Source organism: Opisthorchis viverrini, assembly GCF_000715545.1.
Source record: "Opisthorchis viverrini unplaced genomic scaffold opera_v5_27, whole genome shotgun sequence".
NCBI lineage: Eukaryota > Metazoa > Platyhelminthes > Trematoda > Opisthorchiida > Opisthorchiidae > Opisthorchis > Opisthorchis viverrini.
The window spans coordinates 2,556,885-2,582,520 of record NW_008751682.1 but is presented as its reverse complement, the minus strand read 5'-3'; the positions used below and the strand labels follow the sequence as shown (position 1 = coordinate 2,582,520).

Sequence of the window (25,636 nt, the reverse complement as noted above, 5' to 3'; positions counted from 1 at the left end):
ACGTTTCTCGTTACTATGATATTCCAAATTTCAACCAAAGAAAATTGAACATTTTGATTTCATCTTGGTTCTTGACTAAAGACAAACGACAGTGTTTGATTGGCAAATCATAGGCATCGCCCGAATAACTAGTGGCAATAATTCAAACAGGGCTGTAATTCATTATTGTTAGGCCGTGTGAAAATACATTGGCAACTTCGTTCGAAAAAAATTGGAACGTGTGTGAAAGTTTGGAAGATGAAATATTGGAAGAGGAAGATTGTGGAAGGATTTTCAAACTTAACCCCGTTCAGGGGATGTTGAATTGGAATCAATATAACTAAATATCTCGTGGAAATAGCAAGCAATCAAAGAAAACCACGGCTGATGTGAGGTTTCCGGTTCATTGAGAAAAAAACGTTTTGAAAAGAAAACAGGATAATGTCGTCACAACCTATGAGGCAGACCAAAAAGGCCCAAAGACAAGTGATGCAGTCTTGTCTGCTGGCTCGAATGACTGGAACAGAAACCTGCGGCCAAAAGCACTGGAAGTTATTTGCAGAGTAATGGGAATCACAAAGGATAACAGGAACAAGGGTTGACTGGTATCTATCGCTGTGTAGTCAGCCTATACGAGGCTGTTCAGTTGGGCAAGATGGGGTTGTTGCAATCCACTAGTTGAAACTGAGATCATTTAGTGTCGACATTGACTGGCGTATATGAGCACTGACAACACAGCGGACCGATTGACACGGGCAGGTTGTGCTTGAATTGCAGGACCTCTGTCCAAACCTAACACACTACTCACAGTTTTGCTGAAGGCTGTTCGATGTTATGAGTAGTATGTCACATCCATACAACAACCCAGTGTCACAAGGTTGCTGAAAACTCTTCGACCTTGTGAGTAGTTTCCTTCATGAAAAAATACTGCGATATCTCGAATATCGTGCCAACTGAAACATGAGGTGGCCTGTTGTAGAATATCATAGGCGAGAGATTCAGTTGAGTCTCTCGTGAAAACCAAATTGATTTGCAAATGAGTGTAATTCTCGAACAACGCATTGTGGTATATCAACTATCGTACCAACTGAAACATGAGACGGCCTGATGCATCACAGTCATTTGAAGCCGAACACCATAAACGAGAAATTCAGCTGCATTCAGTTGAGTCCCCCGTCAAACCAAAATTCTTATGCTATTGACAGCATTTATCCAATTCGTAGGTTATTTATTGCAATCTTAGGTAATACGGGGTCCTGACCACCGCGTCCCCGAATGAGTTACGTTCAATCCTTGAATGGATCTGCAACGGACGGCTGCTTTCTTCAAACTAACACCATTTCTAATCCGAAGTTGTCGGAGATGATCAACTGGGATGCGGAAACAAGTAACTCGGACAAGTAAGTCACCTCATGAGTTACTGTGCAATGGGTCATCAAAAGATTCGTTTTCCCAAAATGTCCTCGTTCGACATGCCTCAAATGTTCACTAAATACGATAACTGCTGGCAGTGTATCGGGGGCAGCTAGTCCTCTTTTCAGACGTTGCGAAATCGGGACTCTACAAAAAGTGCAAGTGTCAGACTGGCGACAAAACAACAACAATGTTTGTGCTAGCAGGCGACTTTTTGAGCAATACTTTTTGAAAGCAACAAATTCACGTAGCACAGAACGAATAAGCCCATAAGTTCGAATTGGATTGATTGTACAATGGGACTGCGCGGAAAAATGCAGCGATCTCTCACGAATCACCTGCTCTTCAGTGGTTTGATGAGCTTGATGAGCCCCAAGAAGGGCGAAACCGGCCGTGGGCTGTCGACGAATTTTCAGCAAGTCCTTTTAGCCTCGTCCAAACACACTTGAAGGAACTTATTCAAAGCGCCTTGCTGAATTTGAGTGCAAAATATGGTCGGCCTCTCTCCAGCTCAACGTCTGAGCATTCATCTCACCGTCTTCATGCGAAAACCCAATAGTTGAGGTGACAAATGAAACATCGTGGGCGATTTCGGCGATCGACAGCCAAGTTGGCCAGATGGATTCACCGTCAAACACTTCGGTCGAGTGCTTTCTCTGGTTATCGTTAACATCCACCGATTGATCCATGAGGCCGAACGAATCAGATGTTGATCACTCTGTTTTATCGCTTGCTCAGCGTCTCCGTGAACACATCACCACTGCAGTTCGGCATTTCGCCTGACGCAATTGGCCTGCCACAATTTATGTACCGGTGCTCCCAGGAGCACGGGTTCAGTGATCGGCATCATCGTGACACCACCCATAAGTTCTCATACACACAACATACAAAAAATAGTGGAATGTGGCACGCCCACACAAACAGTTATGTTTCGGGTCCCACCAGTAAGTTTCCTCACTGGATCGACATTTGATCGTACCAAGTGTCTTTCCGTTATTCAGCAGTCACCTATCAAAGGATTGATTCTTCGCCCCCTTCGGGTGCCTCTTCAGCACTGCTGCTCACTTTACCACTCTACCCAGTAGAGAGCGATCATCTCACACTCTGTTTCCGCGTGACAAGATCAAAACACTGCTGATACGTGGTTGCGATCATAACTAGGCGTCCTACTCTTCAACGTCTCTAGACGGCCTTAATTGTGCCTCAGCTAATATGGGAAAGTGGCAAGCGGTTTGCCCAATCGAGGGCTTGCTCACCTGGGACCATGGTGTTTTCGCCTCTTTGAACCTTCTCACCTACATTACTACCCTATCTAAAACCCACTTAAATCGACATCCCATGAACTCCTCAAATGCTAGTCTTGTGTTTTACATGAATCTCATTTATTGACCGATGAGAGCAACACTATCTTTATCTTCGCCCGTAAATTTTCCACATGGGTCCACGTGTGGAGCTCTCTATCATCTATGCCGAACCTCCAGTTCCCTTTGTTTAAATTCTTGAAGTAACTTAGTTGAATTTAAGATTCTTTGAGGGTACCATAGGCATTACTTTCGTAATTTGAACCCCGGTCTTCCGTATTTTGAAACTTTCTCCATATCCCTACTAACCTACCCAGATAAAATCTACAGGTATACGTTTCCTGACTGTTTGAATGATTGATTGATTGATTCATTGGCTGATTGAAGTTATTTTTGTTTTGTTCATCTCAGATGCTCTTAATATGGTCAGCCGCCGAACAGTGGTGCTCTTCGGTGGTCAGCAAACAGCAAAAATCGAAACTTTCCATTTCTTGTAGGAAGCTCATGAATTTGTGGAGTTTTCATTCTCATCATTTCTGTCCTGGTTGTGAGGGGAATAAGTGGACTCAAATTTTGCTCTTATCAGAGTTCATCAGCGGAGCATATCTTTAGCCGTGTCGAGCTTCGAACCCTGGACTTCCGACATGCTAGGCATGCGTATTACGCCAGCACATGTCGGACAAAACTGATTCATCAGCTTGGAGCGGATGAACATATTTATCCTTGAGAGATCGTTCAGCTGTAGCACTCTTTCGGAGCCTAATTGCCACGCCACACGAAGGAGGCACGGGAGCACGAATACTGCCAGGTTGCCCAAGCCTATTTCTTCTTGAGGGATATGTTTAGTTTGTCCAGTGGCTCAGACAACTACCCAGTAACTGACCTGGTTATGTTGACCAACAGACCCATTTGTCAGGATGTCTCAACCAGGTAGCGACATGGGTGCTTAGAATCCGCTCGACAGTTTATGGATTCACTCACCATCTCCAAAATAATTCTGACCAGACTGTCAGACATTCTTGCTAATTAGCAACCTCATGGTTTCAGCCCAAATATCTCGGAAAAGCAAGAGAGACAACAAAGAGTCATTTATCACTCCCTACCACTGGTAAGTCTGTCGGTTAAGTCGTTAAGCGCTCCAGTAGGGGACCATAAGACTGGCTTTCCATCCAGCAGATCTCCTCTGGTTAGCTAGAACAGCATGATCCCTGATACTTGTAAAGAGGGGTTAGTCCGTCCTGGAATCCAATACGCCCTTCTTGAGACCCCTCGGCTAGATACTTCAAGATCGGTAACCTCATTTTAGTAAACAAGAATGGGTATTAGTGGCTATCAAGGGAAGTGGATCCTTTTCGGATGGGGTCGCAGAAGCATGTTTGGTAGCTCCCAATAAAGGGCCCAGTTGCTTTTGTGAATTTGAACAAGGTAATGAACTGACAGCTGTTGGTCTACTTGGAGCTGTCACAATTGTGAAGCGAGACCTGCTCAAAGTTCAGACACACCTAATGTGATGGTGATTGCGATTTTAGTTGAGTCTCGTTTGGGATCATCTCACGGGTTCTGACCATCAAAATGCGCAAAAGCAAATCAACTTCAAAAGAGGGAAACTTATTTTTTTCCAGCATTGGCATTAAAAAGTCCTCGTGATTGAAAAACGTCCCAATACGACATGTATCATGCCCACCTTAGGCGACACACTGCCAGGATGTTTACTGAGCTTGGTGCGCAGTCCAACCGGTCTCAGCATTATTGATTCGGAACTAGCATTGACCAATCAAAACTCTATTCATCCGGATCAATAACAGCCGCTTGGCATTCAGTCCACTTAGTGGTACAACCCTTAAGTACACCATAAATTTTGGCGTACGTTGCCACAACGCCATTCTATCACCTCAAGCGGATGTCCATTGGTTAAAGCACATGGGCACGCCCAGCTGAAATTTCGACCGTTCTTCTCACGTAACCATGAAAGTGGGAAACACCCGCTATCCATCAATAAATCATTCATGTATAGAATTTACTGATCGACTGGCTGGCTGGTTGGCTGACTTCTTACAGGAGTTATCTAGTCTAGTGAGCTAGACAAAAACGCACATGCCAATGCTACACCAAGGGCGGAAAAACGTGCGCAAAGCTTGTCCAGAAAAAAGGGCATCCAAACGAATGTCTGACGGTAGGAAACGGGGCCGTTTCACCTCATTTTGAATGCCCAGATGTGTTCGGAGGAAAAACTCTTCAGGAGCAGTTACCATCATTGGAATTCTAACGAGAAAAAACGGATCGATTTTGTGATTCGGATAAAAAAAGTAGCAGTAAACATAAAAAATCTACGATAATGCCATCTTTGCTAGGCCATTCGTCAATGCTTTAAATGTTAACATGATCTTACCGTGTGCCTAACGGCCTTTCAGTTGTCGAATAGATGCACACAACTCATGATATGATTTGATATTAATCAGGATTTTTTGACCTAGTCTGGTAACGTCATTGGACGTCTGAGATACTCATATTGGGTCAAAAGTAGTATCGTTCGAATGCACCACTTTGGCAGAGTCAGGAGATTATACATATCCCCATTACATTAGCTGGTATTTCGTGAGAGATGTACCAAATGTACCAATTCCTGTGAAGTGAGGGTAGCTGTCGAAATCTGTCCAGTTTGGGTTCAAGTAGAACATAAGGGGTCTGTGCCTACCAGATGAGCCAGCGGAAGGACGAAACCGGTTTTGGGTTGTCGAAGAGTCTTCAGCAACCTTATGACTAACGTATTACTTTTATTGGTTTACGGTTTATCGTGTTATGTATTGCGTCTTGTGCGTCAACTGCGATCCATACTGCTTTATGGATCCGAGACGTGACCTCTACGCGCAGAGGACATGCGGAAGATACCAGAGTTTGATCAACGGTGTCTCTGCAGCATTGGTCAGGTGGTCTGGTGGAAATATCGGATTAGTAATGCTGGGCTGCGCCAGATGGTCTTAGGAAGAATGAACTCTCCCGCGATAGATGAACCACTGGTTGGGACGTGCACCCCACATACCATAAGATCGTCTCCCTCAAAGAGCCCTGTACTGAGTGGAAACGACAGAGCGGTGGACGGTGTATGACCTGGCAACCAAATACGAAAACACTAACCAGTAAACTTGGCCGGGTGGGCAACTGCCGCCCCCCTGGATGGGGGCCCCGGAACTCAAAGCATCAGTGGTTAGTGACACTGGCGGAAACGGCCCAATCATGCAGTCAGGGGGGTGAGATGGCTCAGTGGTTAAAGCGCAAATTTACTGACCGGTAGGTCCGTGGTTCGAACCTGACCTCTGCCTCTCGACTTCTCCTGTCTAGGCTTGGGCAACCTGGTGGCATCCCAGCCCTTGTGCTCCCTTGGGGTGGCATGGTAGCTAGGCACCGAAAGGATGTTACAGCTGAACGGTTATGTTGGATTTTATTAAACTATATTGGATTTCCTGCTTAAAATTTGATCTGTGAATCCGTTATTATTAACATACACAGATAGACAGATAGATAGATACATAGTTTAACTGGTTGCCTGATCTGTTGATGGATTGATAGATAGAATGCTCCATTGACTGACTGATTGACTGACGGACTGGTTGATCGATCGGTCGATTGATTGATTGATTGACTGAATGAATGATTGATTGTTGATTGATTGATTGATTGATTGATTGATATCAACTAACATCCGTCGTATTAAAGAGGTAGTGACGTTTCAGAGAGACGATGCCTACCATCAGTAAATTTCTTGGAAGAAGCAGTTACTGCACGATCAGTCGACAGATTCACGAAGTACTGTACACACACAGCATGAAGATTGGTAGAGTTGTCTTGGAGGGCCACCTCCCCAGCCTTACGAGTATTGCTTCTACAAGAAACATGCTGGGATATCTCGAATATCTCACCGCTCGAAACATGAAACGGCTTTCGAGGAACACAGTCCGTCGAATCGTAACACCATAAATGAGTGAATCAGCTGGAATTCAATCAAGCCTCCCGTGGTAACCAAATGAGTGTGCTTTTAGAATTTTTCGCACAGAATCAATGTTTATCACGATATCTCCCGGATCTTTTACACAGCTCTCGGCAAGGCACCAAATGGTATCTGCTGAAAAAAAATCCCCCAAGAACAGTGAAATCACAGTTTTGGTAAAATATCAAGTAAATTCACAAGAGACTACCTAGGTAAAAACAAAATTGGCCGTTTCGTGAGTCAGTCACAGGCTATATCATACAAGGAATGTGTCTTTCAGAAAATGGTCTCGCCCTTTGATAGACCGAAAAAGACATTCTAAAGACAAATGACAGCACTCAGGGAAGTTGGATGTATTCCCACACCCGGAGCAGTTAAACAGAACTCAACAAATTCGATGGCATGTGAGAATCCGAGAAAATGCCCAGTAGGAGTCAGGTTACTCATTGACTGCTGGAGCCAACCATACCCTAGCGAATCGCGAGGTTCACCACCAAACCGTGAGTGATCTGCAGCTACGGACGTTGGTCCTGCTTTCAAAATGATGAACCTTAAAACGCTGCTCCATTCAGGAAGCAATTATTCTAAAGATGCACTGGCCTTCAACCGAATAAAGAAAGTCTTGTTGTACGTCCTCAGCTCTTCTCAATTTATTGGGAGAAGTAATCAGTATGTTGTTGTCTAAAAACGCTCGAAATGAATTGTCCAGACACGTTTTTCTCAACCCAAAGTGAATGCTGAGGCATTTTGTGTGCCTTGTTTTCCATCTGGATTCCGCTGGGGCTAGCAACACTCACAAGAGAGTGAATCTCATCCTCCTCCTGCAAACGTTCACTGTCCTCCCTTCATCGTAGCACATCTGATCAACCCAGTTAGTTGTCAGTTCAACAGTCGTCCGCTCAGTGCTTCAACCGTCGTCCATGCGCGGGCATTCCACATACCTTTTACTCACTCATATGAACAAGTGATGCGAATCCCCTGGCTGAAAGACTAGAGAAGTTGCTTAAGTGCTATTTTATTACACTGCTGCTCGTGGCCGAACGGTTTGGTCTGCAATGGCAGTATCGTCCTGCAGGTGAAGCCGGTCTATGCTGAAAAGCCGAGAAGCAATGTGCAGCTTTTTCATCCTTATTGGGGTTCATAGGAGTACGTATCTCACCTATGACCACGGCAGTGAAGCATCAGTGCCAACACTGATGTTGCTGTCTTTGATGATGATGACGATGATGATGAGGATGATGATAATGATGATGATGGTGATGATGTTGTTGTTGTTGTTGATGATGATGATGATGATGATGATGATGATGATGATGATGATGATGATGATGATGACGTGACCACTTGCTGTGGATCCCGTGCTTGAAGGATCGAGGGGGCACTACATCCTGTCTAACTGCCTGCTAGTCGCCCTGCTGGGTAGCCTTACGTGACCGAACCGTTGAGTGCTCAAACTCCTAGCCGGAAGTTCGCGATTCGAGACCTTTGTCCATCAACAGTATATCACCATAAACGCTGATCAGTTGCCGAGTCAAAACCATAGCAATACTGTAAGGAGGTATTGTCCTGCAGGTGAAGCCGGTCTATGCTGAAAAGGCGAGAAGCAATGTGCGAATGTTTCATTCCTATTGGGAATCATCCAAAGTGAACCCCCAGTAGAGAATCTTGAGTCTGCCACCTTCGGGCTTCACCATTTTGCCACGAGCGTCTGACCACCAGTGTGACTAACTCTCAATCAGACAGGATAGCGAAAACGGCTGCTACAAGATGCTGTTCATTGTTGTCTCTCCGTGTTGATTCTGTTGACGCGTAGAGGACTTCTATGGAGGTCTTACCACATCACCAAACTCGTTGAAACGTTGGCTGTAAGAGTTTAGTTGTGGAAACTCCAACAGATTTCAAAACACCTTCTAGTAATCATTACCTCAGAGGACTCAAAACTTTGAGGTTTTAGGTGACCAAAATGAACTGCACTCAAAAACTTTTGAGTCGACAATTTCCGTGTCCCACAATACAAATCAAAATAATGTCCCTTTGGTGCGGATCAATCGAACAACAAGGACTGGAAAGCGTCCCTCACACCTAAACAACCATTCCATTGAGGAGTGGCTACTATTCGTTGGAAAAAAAACACGCTTGAGCTTGCTTGACAGTCGTTTCCGTTTTTTGGCTTGACGTGCATGTATCGGTCTACACAGCTCCTCAAACTAGTCGAGCAACCACTCTATTTTCCGTCCACCGGGTAGCTACACAGTGACCGGGCCGTGAGCGTGTGAACCTGCCACTGACTTCCGGTCACATCATTGTTCGAGCAGCCGGTAGTCCTGCGCCGGTTGTCGGTATGATAAAATTTTTCTGCCTCGTTCCTGGACTCGAGGGTTGCGAAAACTACTCCCTGGTTGCCGACCTATCGTATGGTAAGATTTCTCTGCCTCGTTGCTGGACTCGAGGGTTGCGAAAACTACTCCCCTGGATTTACCTTGTCGCTCAGCTGTGCGTTGGAAGAATCTTTTCATCCCTTGAAACCATTGTGACCGTTTCCGAGAGTCGAACACAAAGCTGGTGACTGAAGAAGTTGCATGTGGTTTAGAACGGGTTTAGGGAGGTTCTGGGGAGTTGATCCCGGTCTGACCAGTATTGCTGGAAAGCCGTTGCAGATACCATGAAACTTGGCTTTGTATTTTCGGGATATTAATGGCTCATCACCACTGGGATGATCTTGTGTGATTTCATATCGTAAACGAGAGATTCAGTAGAGCCTCTCGTGAAAACCAAATTGATTTGCAAATGAGTGTATTTCCCGAAAACAGTCCAATTCGGGTTCAATAAGAGCATAAGGTTGACGGAAACTCGGGGACTGCGCTTACCTGATGAGCCGCAAGAAGGTCGAAACCGGTCGTGAGCTGTCGCAGAGTTTTCAGCAACCTTGTGAATAGTTTCCTTTGTGTGGTTTCCCTTTGCAATTTTACCCTAGAACAAATGACTGCTCGTCAGTTCATTGATTTGGCTGTCAAAATACGATTATGAAGCCAGCGAGTTTGGATGTGCTTCAAGAGACGGAACCCAGAGTTCCCTCAACTAGACAGTTAAGGTTATTTTTGGGGGTTAATTGCAAGACCAGATGCATACTATTTATGGGACAACTCAGTAACGGAATAAAAGACCGGCTAGAGCATATTTCACTATATATCATACCAACGAATCTAAATCTTTGTGAGCATGTGTTAGTTACTAATTACCTTGTTTGTGGGACCCGGCACATACCGATGAAACGGTTCTGAAGTGAAGAAAACTTGAGACAACCCCTTCGAGAAATTCACGCATTTCCCCAAGATTTTGTTGACAGCGGCAGAACAGATAACGGGTGAGAAGTCACCTAGTTGTTTTTGTTTGTCAATAGTCCCCCGCGAATTGGGCGTGGTGCAAATCGTGGACAGTCTATGCCGTCAGGCATTCGATATCGGACATGATGAATTTGCCGGCGGCTGTCACGTGACCGTTATTGATTCATTGAGATATCACGGTCTATTGTCTGGTTGATGAATAAGAAGTGAATGAGTCACTAGTTTTGTTGTCTGAAGAGGTGTGAAGAGGTCCATCAGTGAAATTCCTCTCTTTTGGTAGCCTACATCGATTTTTGGACATAAGCAGCTGAAACGTTGGGTTTTTGAAAGGATAATCGAATGATCTGAATTGAATGCGTTACCCCAAGGTTTAAATACTCCACACCTATGGTTTTCAGACGTAACAGTGTCGCACCGCCAAGAATGGACATATAACATACCTTGATGAGTGTCCGTCCAAATGATGCGCCCAATTATCTGTCGTCATCTTTGAGGTTTTGTCAGTCTCATGCACGACCCTTAGTAGTTGTTTTAGCGACTTTTAGAGATCAGCTGAGGAAAACATTGATTTGTCTTTTCAAAGTCACTACAACTTCAGGCCAACCGATAAATTTCTTAGCAACTGAGAGGGAATGCGGAAAGTTATTGAAGTCTGAAAACTATTTGGTAGCTGAAAATAGTGTCCGGTTATAAGCTCACTTGTCAAACTTCAAATTCATACCATTCTCGTGAAGGAAACTACTCACAAGGTTGCTGAAAACTCTGCGACAGCCCACGACCGGTTTCGCCCTTCTTGGGGCTCATCAGGTAAGCGCAGTCCCCGAGTTTCCGTCAACATTATGTTCTACATTATGTTCATACCATTCTATTTTATCTCTGTTTTCAAGGTCCATAAAATGTGTGGAATTTTTTCATGTGGAACTCCGAGCGGCCATAAAGTTTTTAGCAGTATGGGATGAGTGGGCAAAAGAAACCCAGGAAAGCGTGATGTACTGGCTAAGTAACAAGTTTGCATCATGCTCAACTCCTATGAGTTGGTGTGTCGGACTTCAGCTGAAAGAATTCCAGGCGCTGTCGACACAACCTCAGCCCCGGAAATGGTTGAACAAGTCATTGACATGATCCCGTAGACCGTCAAATTTAAGCAAAAAATACTGCACGAGATCTTCAGCCATTCAGTAAACGCGTTGCTTTCATAATCAATGAGCATCTGGGTACATAAAAGCTGCCAGCCAGGTTGATACCTACAAGCTTGAATGGTAACGAGAAACAACATCAAGTGAACGCTCTCAAGTCGCTTTTGCGGCAATTCCAGTGGGACGTTGTCAACTTTTCGAAATGATCTTGTGATACCGATGAAACGTGGTCGCATTCATGAGGCTAGACAACAAGTTACATAAAGGTCTTCAAGATCAAGGAGGTTTGAGGCCAAAAGACCAGCAGGAAAGGTCTTGATTGCATGTTTTGCGACCAGGAGGGCTTTGTAACGAGTGATATCTTCATTAGAGTGAAACTGGCAATGCAACTTGTTCTGTCGAGTTGAGGAAGAGAAAAACGAACGAGAATGTTACAAAACGGTGTTCTTTTTCCTAAAAACCATGAAAAACCCACAAATCCCATGACTGTTCTGACAAAGTTTGGATCTGATTGTTCCATCTCGCTACTTTTCGTTTTTTTTTCGATTGATGCCAAATTGATTTCGGCAACTCAGTAGTTTTTCAGCGACCGTACATCTGAATTGCTTTCAATAAGTCACAGAAACTGCGAGCAAGATGTGCCAAACTCCACCTAGTATAGGGAAATAACGGTTCTGCGTCAGTTTCTTGTAGGTCATATCCATAACCCTTCAGCATTCCCTCGTAGGATATTCAGTCGAACGTGTCTCCTGGGACGCAGCTAGGCAACTGGATACCCAGGTATCCCAGCCTGTGTTTGATATTGTTGAAGGATTATTAGCCCATAAATAACAAACGCCTCTTGACTCCGCACAGACATAACATGCTACTCACAAGGTTGCTGAAAACTATTCAACAGCTCACGACAGGTTTCGCCCTTCTTGGGGCTCATCAGGTAGTCCCACAAATTCAGTGTGGTCCCCATTGAAAAACAAATTGATATGAAATGAGTGTATTTCAGCGACATCTTGACCTCGTGCTTAATCGTACTAACCGGATCGGTTGTAGGGCTAGTATGCAGCAAATGTTCAGATATATAAAAATATACTTCTGACTGCGAAGTAATGCCTTCACCGAAGTGTGTTTACACGTCACCTAGGAAAAGCACTGAACCGGAAGTACCGGTGAAAGGAAGAAAACAGTTCACCGCGGAGTAATTTATTGGGAAACACCAACTAAACAATTACAGACTGTGGGACAGGAGGGTGAAACTCTCATTTGCACCTTGTCTTTTTAAAAACCGAATATCCGTCTCATTCTTGAACCCGTTTCCTTACACTTGCCTGGATATTTATCGGCTGTCACGCAATTGTAAAGGAATGCTACAAAGCAGTTTCACAAATTCCGTAATAAACCCCATTTTCCATTAGATCAAGGCGGAGTTACGATAAAACAACATACTACTCGCATCCCTCATCAGTAGTACCCACTGTTGCACGCGTAAACCGTATATTCTAGCACCCCATCTAGACGTTGTCTAATCAATAAATCAATAAGTCAGTACAACTGTAGATGCGCGGATAAGCTGGTAGTGAATATTAATCAGACTACCAGAAAACAAACTAAGCTGTTGGGTTCCGAAATGTTCGTTCTTTGGTATTCTTTGGTCTGAGATAGTTCAACTGATGCATAATATCACAGGCCATCAAATTTGAGTTCTGAGAACTTACCGACACCGTCCGACACATTCAGTAGTACCTATGAGAGTTCCAGGTATCTCAGTGGTCAGGGAACGAACTTACTGATCAGAAGGTGCATGATTCGAACCAAACTTGTGCTCCTGTCTAGGTTTGGACAACCTCAGTCCTCGTGCCTCCTTCGGGTAACATGGCAGCTAGACACTGAAGGGGTGTTAGAGTCGAACGAATACCATTATCACTATCCTCATTTGTATTATCACAAATGAAGTAAATATACGCCAAAACCTTGAGTATCGATCCAGCCGAACCATATGAGAGCCGCATTTTTAATCAAGGAACATCAGTAGCGTCAGGGTCACCACTGGGCTCATCTAGGTCTCTCCATCATAGAAAATGAGTATGCAAATCAGTGAGCGTTACACGTGCGGTGTTAATGGCAAGTTCGTTCCATTCGCCAGGTACTGGCCTCGCAAGTGGCTCACATATATTTGTCGTGTTGAAGCTTGCTTGGTAATGAGAAATCCAGTGGGGTCAGTTGTGTTGTTTTTTATTCAGTGGCTAACAAAATGAGGTTTGTGCTCAGGAGAACACACGTTACCACGTGTTTTGCTCCGGGCTAGCAAACGTGGCAGGTACGTGCAGAAAACTGGAGAGTTTGTTGTTTTTTACCGTATTTTACGAAAACCGTAAACTCTCAGTAGTGTCGTCAAAGTAGCACTGGTGGGGGAGTCTCGCTGTCTCGGAGTCTCGCTCCAAACACGGCCCACTGCACCAAAGTTCACATGCATGCTGCCAATGCCGCATCCAGGCCTGACAGTTTCGGACAAAACAACTTATTGGCCAAAACAATGTGCCTTTAACTGACTTATAACTGGTAGGAGTGAGCGAAACCATGGTCCGTTCACCATTCTACGGGGATTATCAACCTGCCATCGAAAATGGAATCAATATGTCACCCGGCCAATTCGACGTTATCGCCTCGACGGGCGAATAAATCTAGGCGCGGGTGTCGTAGCATCTGTATGCGTGAATCGAGAAATGTGTGTACATCTGTTTGAGTGTGTGCATATGTCTCGTGTCTGTTGCGAGCTGCGGACAATAGCCTTTCCTCTGTCAACTCGATTATCGATTACTTGTTGGCTGGTTAGAATGGACGGACGACCGCCCCGAGAAAACAAGACATACATTCGGTTACTAGACCACTGTACTAAACATCACCAAGTTTGTGCATTGGTTTGTTTGTAGGCTAGGCGAATAATCCTCCACCAAACGAGACAGGGAAATTTTGGCAGCAGACTCGGTCACAAAGTGTATCAAGGTTCAGCCAGCCCGGGTGCTACAGTCGAATTCCAGCAATATGGTTTTTTTTCCTGATAAGGGCGCTGATAAAGTGTTTTTACTCACTGGACGAGAAATGTTATCCTTCCGATAGATCAACTGCGACCAATTACGGTTGCGCGCTAGTATCAAACGATTACGACCAGTTAGATACAGGATGTAAAAGTGCTCGTAATTAGTGTAATGCACTACTTATAAGGTTGCTGAAAACTCTTAGACAGCCCACGACCGCTTTCGCCCTTCTTGGGGCTCATCAGGTGGGCGCAATGCCCTAGTTTCCGTCAACCTTATGTTCCACTTGAAACCAAATTACACGAAATTAGAGAAATATACTCATTTGCAAACAAATGTGGTTTTGCGAGAGAATCAACTGGAAGGGAACCCAGCTGAATCTCTTGTTTATGATGCATTTAAGCAACCGAATTTGCTGCACCAGGCCGTCTCAAGCTTTAATTGGTACGATAAAAGCGATATTGGAACACCTTCTAGAGACGTGATACGCTACTCTCTCCGACAACCCATGACCAGTTTAATCACAAATGGGAGATTTTGCTGGCTAAAAGGAGACTCAAAGCATGCGCTTACCTGATGAGCCTTAAGAAGGGTGAAACTAGTCGTGGGCCGTCAGAGAGTTTCAAGTAATAGTTTCAAGTAGTCTTATGAGTAGTGGATTACACGAAATTAATGCGTATCTTGACTGGCCATTGCTATACACGACACAGATTTATGGTGCAACGCTTGAGCATATCCCAGATATAGGTAACAGTAGCAAAACTCTAATCCAAACTCAAAACTGGTCGTGAGTGATCCTCATAGCAGGTGCTCATGGCAACCAAGTTTGACAACAGGGACAGACATTCCAGAAAGACTACCAGAATATTTGTGGAGATTTCATCCTGTAAGTGAAGACAGTCTGTGCTGAAAAGGCGGGAAGCTCAAGCCGTGCTTCTCATGAATAGGCATTTCCCTCAAGTCAGTGTTAATCTTCATCGATGGCCCCCTCAGAACAAAATTAGTATCAATTACAATGAATCACCAAACGTCCAGCGTCTCTCCGCGTAGTTATTCTGCGACTACGCGTTGAAAACCTCAGTACCTTGCTCCTGTCGATGCCATCTAGGGTGTATGCTGAAGAACAGGCAACCAGCGCTGCATACCCTTGCTTTGTACTACGTGAACTGGTATTCATTCTTGAGAGTCTAGTGGAATGTGCTATTACTTCGCTAGAATAGTACGAAAACGCTTCTCACAGGAAAGGAGTGCGGTCAGACCCCACTATACCGCCTAGCTAATGGTTCCACGCAATCAAGCAAACATGTCCAGTGACGAGATACCGATCATTCGAGTCAAGATGACTGATCCGAGCACTGTAGTTGATAATGCCCCGTCATTGACGGGTATTATGAGCCTGCTCACTAAGCTGTGAGGCAACACATCGATGTGGTAGCCCGCTGTCATATCTATGCTGAGAAGCGAAGAAGCTCTATATGGATGATTCATCCTTATTGGGAATCATCAGCAGACAATGCCTCCTGAAACTCCAGGAAGTTTCTAACCCACGACCTCCCACCAAGTAAGCTGAACAATTAAAAGCCACTCATCTTCTGACCACGAACCACGCGGCCCCGTCTTCCGCGACTGAAGGGTGAGTAGTGTTTTATCATGTTCAAGTGTGATTTAATCACATCGCTGGCCAAGTGGCTAACTAGCCGAGAGGTCGCTGGAGTCTCATGAGATACGCAAAGAACGTTGGGCCTCAGGGTTGCTGTCAAATATGTTCGCACGATCTCTCCGAAAATCTTCGGAACAAACCAAGGGCAAAGCGCAAAATGTAATGTTTCTGAGTAGATACTGATCCACAGGCTCATCCGCCTGTTTGTAGGTGGTTGCGGGATTAGCGGAATCCACAGTCACACCACTCTCGTTTGGACAGCCATCCTCCTGTCCTAACGTAAATATTCCACACTAAAAGGGTGAAGCACTGCATAATGTGTGTCCGCAGCTTTGTGTTTCATCGTGTCACGTGACCTGCTTGTGCTTCAGACGCAGGCGGACACATTTCCGCTGACTCATCCATTCAAGCGATTAATTGATTGACATGATCCGGACAATAGGTGAGACAATGACAAGCATAAATAAGGACAAGTCTGTTCACGTCCAGTGAATGTTGTGTGGTCACTCCAACACACGTTACTACTGACAAAGACGGAACAGTTCTCGTAACCCTTTGTTAGCATCGATTTAATTGATTTCATTGGTGCGCGCTGACTAGTTTTAATTTATGACAGAAACAGAGCTCTGTGAAAACCAAGTATATCTGTTATTGGAGGAGTTCCGGTAAAAATCTGTTCTTTTTCAGGTGGATACATGGCACTAGAAACAATATATGACGGATTTTCAGAAACCCTATGAGTAGTACATTACAAAGATATACATGAATCGCGATATCTCGATTATCGTAGCGACTGAAACATGAGGCGGCCTGGTGCAGCACATTCCGTTGCCTGAGAGCATCACAAACGAGAGATTCAGCTGGGTTCCAGGTGAGTCTCTCGAAGAATCAAATTAGTTTACAAATGAGTGTATATTCGCGAATATATGAACCAATTCAAAGTTCCTCGCAAGTGATCCTCGGTTGCACAGTTCCCGTCCCGTCCATTGCCCGTTCACAAAATCGCACACCATTCTTCAGACTGCTGCACAAGGTTAAATGCGGACCACGAAGCGTCAGCATAATTATTCTTATCCCACTTTCGAAGCGAAGAATACCGTCTGGTTACTTTCCGTCTACACTTACAGCTTGGAGACTCGACTGGACAAGCAGCCAGTAACAGTTCCAAACGTCGGATTTCATTGTGAAAGATTCCATCGTGTGAGAAATGTTTCCCTTTGGAGTTGTTTCGGGGGGGTGTGATAGAGTGGAAGGTGGATCACAACAGTGTAAACTTGCCAAATCAGAGAGCTCAAGAATCCGTACTGGAGAAGCAAACTTTCGGGAAGACAAAACATGAGATAGGTCAGGAATATCGGTGTTTTTGCCCTCAGATCAAAATAAACCCGAAACAACCAATGTCCAGCTGCATTTGGTTGTGAATTCGGAAGGCACGCGCGTCAGCTACATGTGGCTTTATTACATGGCACTTGGATGGATAAGTTCACATCGAAATGTGTATGATTTGGTATAACAGTTGTTTTTATTGATAATTAATACACACACAGATGGCATTGCTAGTGTACGACACAAACGAATTGTACGCCTATCGTTAATCTAGTGGTCGGCGATCTGAGTTGTATGAATTTCGTAATGGATCTGTTTTTCTACATCTTAGGGACTATGATTTAGAATTGCACGTCGATTGGTATGATGAGTTCAAAACACCCCTTCGGTGGGCTGTGGATTAGAGTTAGACAAAAGACAGGAAAGCGATCGATATTCTGTTTGAACCTGCGATTTCACTGAGTGCTGAAAGGTCTAACAGCATTTTCAGGCTGTACGCGTAGATGAACTTTTCCGTGGCTGATGTCTTCTGCGCGGACTAGAACTGGGCAGCGGATCCGGTGAGCTGGTCTTCGGTGCATTTGGAACTGTCAATTCCTATACGCAGTGAGGTGTCTAGCACTGTCTAATTCGAACATTTTCGGCGAATTTTCTCTCCGCAATTACTTTTATTTCAAGGAAAGACCACCGGAGGGTTTCTAGACTTTAGTACACCAAGGCTGTAGAGCAAAACAAACGAGATTCATGAGTAAGTTCCACTGCTTTGTGTATGGTTGGGTAATGACTGGTTACAGGAAATCTGGCTACCTAACATAGGAACATACCGGTTTTTTAGAGAGCTACAGGCTACTATCGTGGATAAGGATAAAAAACGGGGTGGGGTGTATCTTCCGTCCACTAACCAGGGGATCCACTGAAATTTCACCGTACTACACTTAAATTTGGTGGAAAAAATTCTTGCACAAGCCGGGAGATCCTTGCTTACTTCAAGAACGGAAAGACGGTGGGTTGTTCTACTGTTTTTCAGATACAGATACGGAAGCACTGAACCGAAAGTAGATTGAGGAGTCCGGTAGCAAAATAAAGTGTTTTTTGTCCTGTTTAAATGATTTTCGAGTGTTCAGCCCCAATAAAAACACGAAGAACAAGCTCAACACCCAGAACACTGACGTTGTTAGTGGTTGATGCTTCCGAAGTAATTCCGATGTGACCGTGAAATACGGCTTTGAAACACTTATCTACGGAGTTTGAAGTTTTCGAATACATCATCTCTGACAACGCGCACAGCCTACATCGATCGATATTTAACTCTTCTGCAAGACTGTTTGAACCGAACCAAAAGGGCATACTGCGTACACCGTCAGATGGACACATGAAACACTTTGTGGGCACTTCAAAACCGGCTCTTGAAAAGCTGCTGGAACGGGAGACTATCAGGACAACATTTGTCATGTTCCTTAGAATTTGTTATGGGAATGAATAGCTCAACGGATTGGGCTTGGCAGACGCCACGCTAGCACCACACCCAAGTACTAACAGAAAGAGACAGGCACATCCTAATGTCGCCCGGTTGTATTTTCACATTTTAGGTGAATTAATCTAGTAATCAGTTGGCATTGTTTATTAGGTATTGCGCTACTGAAACACACAGGTTTGCGGACAATCTTTTTCAGTCGCTTCTCATCAGACAAATACGACGATGTGAAGCTATGTTAAAATACTATACAGTGTGGCTATTTTCCTATTGGTATAAAATCGAACAGAATTGATTGGTGCGCCAAGTCAATGCCAGAGCTCTCACGCGTTTCTATTACTGGGAGATAGAGGGGTCACCTAACAAAAACGGCAGTCACTTCAGCTATTTCAAACATTCGTCGGTAAATGATCTTCGATCGATTTTTCGTCACTCGATTGATTGACTCGGCCGAATCGACCGGGTCTGTTTCAATTGGGTAACCGGCGATAGCGCTTGTCACGTGTTTGGCAAACCGATGAAACAAGTGCCTTGTCTTTCGACCCTCAAATAAATGAATATACAACCATGGAGGAATGGTGGATCGGGATTTGTACTAAGCATTTGGAGTGCCCCCTTGGCTATGCTGAACTGAGTAGGTAGGCTGGCAACGGGTCGCATTTTCTGAAACTGTGCTATCTTTAATCGGCAACTGAAAGTATATGGGTGTTTTTGTGACTGTTGGCATCCGAGACACACACCGCACCCATCTCAACCTTTTAGAACAATGTGTGTGCGTGCGTGCGTGCAACCACTGACTATAGATGATATGATGATAAAAAAATCAGACACACGCACTTACACGCCTAACGATTCTAGGCAGATTGGGAATACGCGCGAGTTTGTTCTGTCGATGGATCTTTTCCAGATAGGCTCCGCCACTAATACAAAAAGTGCATGTGTGGAAAGTTAAGCCCGCCACTTTTCGCCAGCTCCAACTTAATGTACGCACACAACCTTGACCTATTTTTGATGAAAACTGTTCCTTATCCGCATCTAAGCTCATTTTGTGCAAACATTTTCTCCGTTCGAACTTAAAACCTTAAATAAACCTTCTGACGATTTCAACTCTCGTTCATGACAAGGAGACAGCAATACGTTTTTTGGAAACCCACGGAGTGATCCATCAGCAATAATGGTCACCAAATGACACTTTCAACTGTTTCTGACAGGCGGAGGTATAATGCCCGACAATGTCGGCAAGAAATCGCTCTTCGAAAGGAAACTTGACTGGAGCGGTCTAGGATGGAGTTTAGGACAGTAATTCTATTTATTTATTGCTGGTCCAAAAGTTTAAAAAAAATCAAATTCTGCTCAGAGGAATTATCTATTAGCTACATGAACGCTGTTGACTGGAAGAACTTTCTTCGCGAAGTTTGCGCTTGGCGGATTTCGCAGAGCCCAACAGTTAAACATGCCGAAGTGTGAATCCAACGACTGGAGGTCACACACAAACCATCGAATCTCTTTGGCACTTCTACAAGATACAGAATAAACGCCAAAGCTGCACGCACCGATCTTTAGTGGACAGCTACTTGTGTGAGTTCGTTTGGAGGCAAAGGTACCGAGAAACAGACCTTTTCATGCGATTATTAATGACATGCCCCAATTTCACCCTCTTCAATAAAAACTAAAAGTATAAATTTCATATCCTCTTTTTTCTAATCTTTTTTGGGTGGCGGGGGTTCTCAGGAAAAGATCCCTGTCCATAACTGTCTGCTGTTGTTGGTTGGTTCACACTCATTATTCACTCACCGACTGTTTCCTGTTTCCACTGATCAGCACGCCTTCGTCGGTTGGCCACCTCCTTGCAGGTGTTTAATCTAAGACATTTTACAGTGGTCTGTACCCATCAACCACTTCGCTGTTCGACCCACTTTGGGTGCAGCATTAGCACTTGACATTTAGATTAGGCAACTGAGTAAATTCAAGGCTACTTGGTAATAGAGAGATGTCAGATGCACTGAGACAGCCATGTTCGCAAGGCATGACCTTGACAAGCAGAATTTTGAATTGATCAATGCGTGCGTCTAATACCTACCTTGAGTGGGATAGAGTGGCAGCCAGTGCAATCTACGGGCAGTTCAACCAATTTAAACTTGGAGGGGCTAACTGCACCGCACTTATTTCGTGTGTTGATGCCCTCTCTGAAATAGTGTTGACTCTCTCCTCTAGTGTCACCCTGTTGGGAAAATTGCCGGGGTGACAAGGAGATCAAAGTCTCTATCTAAATAATATATATTCTCCTGAAAAATTGCAAAGTGCCTGCAGACAAAATGCAACTACTCTACTTGATCAGCACACATGTCAGACTAATTGCCAAACGTCATACTCCATTCTACTCGTTGCACATCTAATCCTGATAGCAATAAAAAGGCTGAACGACAACTGATTACAGATTATGCGAATCCGTTGGGCAATGTAGACCGGAGCTAATTGCTTCACTTGCTAACGGAATGTGAAACCGAACAGCATCTGTTCAGACTGATACAAAACAAAATCACCCCCACTGGACACAATTTATGGGACTAAGGGGCCGAAAATCCACTTCATTGTCCACTGACACTCAGTTGGTTGGAGTCCGGAAGCACAGTTGAATGTACAAGCGGCACTGAACAGACGAATGCATTGGTCTGGGGTGTGTTGTTAATCTCTCAAGATACTTAAGTGTAAAGACGTGTAATTCTCCACAACTGTGAGAACAGATCATGCTCCATTGTCTACTAATACCTGGCAACGGAATTTCTGTTTAAAATCCAACGTAATAAAGTACCTGGAAGTAATCAACTCTAGAACCCCCCTAAAATTGAAGCAATCTTCGCAAGAGATCACCAAACAAGGTGATGTTTGCTAAAAATCTTCTCCAAAAGTTCCTCCGTGTCCTCTTCATCCGTTTCTAATATAAAGACAAGATTCAAATTCAAACTGTTGTTCTAGCTGTAGTATAACCTACTGCCGTATTGTTCGTCCATAAGTGACCCAGTTATTTAATTGTTAATGTTTCGGTGGTAATTCGCCCGCGATATAAGTAGTATATTTCTTTCCGATGGCCTTATACCCGTATATTTCTCGTAAGGTTGTGTGTGTTGTCCTTGATTTACTCTGTCGAGAATCGACACAAAGACACATGGAGCTTTCCCCTCCTTTCTTTGATTTAATTTGACACGACCGTTTTTGGAGAAAACTTCTCGGAGTTGTGATTTCCTGACTGTAACTGGTCTAGCTCGGTGGGATCTCTGACTTAATTCAACTTGGGTTTTTCACTGTAGGCACGAGGCAGTACTGCCTAGTTCCGTTGACATATAAAATAGAATCAACGGATCTGTGAGCAACTGAGCCCGCACATTGTACAATGCCTGAAGAGATAGTGTATTGGCGTAACTATCGGTTGATGAGCTTAAGACAGACGTATGTTAATTTGTGATATAGGATCGGTATAGTGTCAAAGTCACATGCATAGCGCGGCACCAAAGAGGACAAGCTTCTCAGTGTAGCTAGGAGTTCATAGGATGGATTCGAATTCACTTTTGAACCTTTGCTAACAGAAAGAGGTTTAAATCAACTGTGACGTCAGACCGGACGAGGTCTAACATAATGTGACAGGGTGACGGTATCGCCCGATCTAAAGGGGTAGATTACTAGCATAACGCTTTAACCCGATGGCTTTTACTGAAATAAGAGTGCATTTTACCATAAGAGTTACAGTGTAGGAGGTGAAGCAGCGGGGCTTGGGACCTCCCTGGTCACAGAATTCTCCTCTCAGCGGCTACCAGAAAGGGGACAGTTTTGCAGCGGTGTCAGTACAAACTCAATGGGGACGCGCTATAGATTCACTCCACTGATTAAACTTAATCTGTCAGAGGCTATATACAGTTGTCCCCGTCTAAGCAATGCTATTCGAGATTGTACGTTCAAGTACTTGCTCTTGAGGGCTTCCAGCAATCTGATGTGAGTTTTTTTCCACCTGAAACCTGAACAACTTTTCCAGCTGCTTACGGTTTATCGCTAAAATTTTTTCTGGGATCTTACCTCTAGAAAGTGAGGATTCGTACATCTGTCACAATATCCGTTAATGAAGGGAATAACCTGGAATATTCGTTCACATACAATAACTGGTTGGAAAAAATATGAACGAGCAAATCACTTAATTCTTGATGGTGTCTTCCTTTCTGTCAACCCTGTTTGTGCGCTAAACGCGGTATACTCAACTCAAGTAACCCACAGTTATGTTACGGTTTCGACTGACACCTCAGAGGCGAGTTTGGGTGCTGTCTTATTTCGGCTGTAGAAGGAGATGAAAAAGTCATCGTTTATGCCTCTAGATTGACTTCAGATATCGACGGCAACTTCCTACAGATGGAAAGTAGTACTTGCTTGTGTTTGGGCTCGAGAAAAGTTCGACTGACCTTGTCTTACGCGCTGGTTGTTCTGCACTGTTCAGCCCTTTTTGTTAGAGGGAAAGATCATTACACTTAGGTCTGCGCTACTCATGACGCTACAGATGTGAAGTAACGTATGTTGCCAGCAGACAGAATAAGGTGATCGATGCGCTTTCTAGGATTCTCGACTGTGGACGACGGAGAGGATGACAATCCAGAAGACGCCTACACGAACAACGAAAACACAGCTGTGACTCTTTGGAGAATACGAGGACGTACAAAAGGTAACGGGAAGTTTTGCGAATATAATGCCAACTGAAAGCCTCGCCAAACTAAAATACCTCCAGAATCGCTAGCTCTTTGCACTAAATGTGATGAGCTTAGGCTTTGTAGTGGGTTACGTTTTGTTCAGAGGAAGTTTCGTGATTCCATTAGGTCTAATTCCAGCAGTAATTGAAAGTGATGACGTCGGATATCCGAGGATCGCTCGAACGAAGGCACGGCTACGTCAGTTCATCTGATGATTCAAAACTAAATTCGCGACTGTTATGTCCATCAAGATTGAGAAACTCCTTTGGGCAACAATCCAACGTTTCAGATGACACAATATTCGAGATGTCGTGATACACTGTACAGACGTAATGCATCAATCATAAGGGTGCTGAGAACTCTTTGACACCCCATGACCGGTTTTGCCCTTTTAATTCCGGCTGTCTCATCAGGTAAGCTCACTCTTCAAGTTTTCGTCAACCTTATGTTCTACTTGAAACTGAACCGCGCGAAATTAGCGAAATACACTCATTGGCAAACTAATTTGTTTTTGCGATAGGCTCATCTGAGGCCCAGCTGCATCTCTCGTTTGTGATGTTTCCAGGCAACTGAATGAGCTGCACCAGGCCGCCTCATGTTTCAGTCGCTACGATATTCGAGAGATCACGACACATGCACATACGTAAGTGCTACTCATAAGGTTGCTAAAAATTTTTTGACAGCCCACGACCCATTTCGCCCTTCTTGGGGCTCATCAGGTAGGCGCATTCCCCGAGTTTCCGTCAAACTTATATCCTTTTTGAACCTAAATAGCATGAAATTAGCGAAATACACTCACTTGCGAGACAGTGTGGTTTTTATGGTTTATGGTTTGTAATGCTCTTAGGAACGGTATTACGTCTTTACAAAAGTACTTTTGCAATGCCGCGCAATCCGGCTGCTAGCACTATGATTAGACAACTGAGTCGCGCTTTAGAGTGGCTCATACGGATAAACCAAATGCCACAAGGGGCGTGGGAAGGTTGACTGATTCCAGCTTTGTGTAACGAAAAACACGTCATCAGGATCAATTCTTCAAATTTGAATTTGAATTCCGTTCACCACTGCCTTCATGGTCAAAGAAAGTGCAACCCAGAAGAAAGTGGATGGATGCAAATATATTAGGCAAAATATAGACATTCAGGTCAAATACGTACGCCATATGCGTCGGTTCATTTACGGAAAAACAGAACACCACCTCGGACCACCCACAGTAGTGAAAACTGTGTGCTCACCTGCGCTCACCTGTGTTCTAGGAGTGGGGAGAAAAGCGAATGCTAGGCAAATGTTTGCCACATCCCAAATTGTCACGACAAGACCCCCTCCTGAATTTAGGAGATCTCCCCGACTCCATCAGCCTGTCCAGCGCTACGGTCTAACAAAATAATATGGTTCTGAGCTCACATCCTTCACAGCACACATCTCACTATGTCTTCATCCAACCGTTGTCCCTTATGAATCAGACTCGAAAAAAGGAGAGATGATGTTGCCTATTCACTTGGAATTATTCGTTTTCATTTTTGTTCTCTCTCTCCGCTTCACACACATCGCTGTTGCCCGTCTAACTGGTTGCGGTCACAGACAAACGAGAGCACCGATGAGTAGTTCCGATTTCTGCCGTGTTTGTGTGTTTTTCAGTTTTACTGTGACCCTCCGTGTTGCTTTCTATAAGACCGGGACACAACATGATGGATCAAGCCAGCATTCACATATCCATTGTGTCAAGTGACCCCCCACATTTGGCACAATGGAAACCTGTGCTGGCACTCATGCGGGTATTTTTCAAGTCAAGTCAACAGATTCTGAATTTGGCCCCCATCATTTCGTGTGATGTATGACCTGAAACACATATCTGCGACTGTGTCCACTGTTGATCACTCTCAACCGCGGTGTCTGCTGGACGATGCCACGGTCTTGCAGAACTGGTTTTGGCTATCAGATCAACGAAAGATATTCCAGAACATGTCGTCAACCGCAAGTGGCGTCCAAGCGGGGAAAAAGAATGAAGCTGAGACTAGTGGACAACTTGCAATTGTGTAGGTAATGAGGGTACGTGCGTCAACTTCGTTGACTATAACGAGCATCTGCAAGAGCACGAAACGCTCAGTAGTATACAGCGTACGACTCTTCCTCAGGCCTCGAACCCCTCCTCTATCAGCGGAGAGAACAGATCACTTATCGTTTTTTGAACAATACAGTCATTCTTTATCCAAGCAAATACTGCGCCTGATTCAGCAATTCCCCTTACTAGTGTTTGAAACA

The 25,636-nt window shown here is 44.4% G+C and overlaps 2 protein-coding genes across 2 annotated transcripts; both read left to right on the top strand.

The window, feature by feature from the left end:
* Positions 1–1,254: 1,254 nt before the first annotated feature.
* T265_02236 (hypothetical protein) lies at positions 1,255–5,551 on the top strand (the record flags this gene model as incomplete). Its single annotated transcript, XM_009166424.1, has 2 exons — positions 1,255–1,379; positions 5,443–5,551. The coding sequence occupies 2 exons, from the start codon at positions 1,255–1,257 to the stop codon at positions 5,549–5,551; spliced, it is 234 nt and encodes a 77-aa protein (XP_009164688.1).
* An 18-nt stretch (positions 5,552–5,569) lies between these two features.
* On the top strand, positions 5,570–17,034 carry T265_02235 (hypothetical protein; the record flags this gene model as incomplete). The annotated part of the gene is given in 9 exon segments (XM_009166423.1): positions 5,570–5,710; positions 5,740–5,981; positions 6,033–6,119; positions 10,568–10,688; positions 10,703–10,875; positions 12,387–12,543; positions 14,393–14,668; positions 16,638–16,718; positions 16,975–17,034. The coding sequence occupies 9 exon segments, from the start codon at positions 5,570–5,572 to the stop codon at positions 17,032–17,034; spliced, it is 1,338 nt and encodes a 445-aa protein (XP_009164687.1).
* Between the last annotated feature and the right edge of the window lie 8,602 nt (positions 17,035–25,636).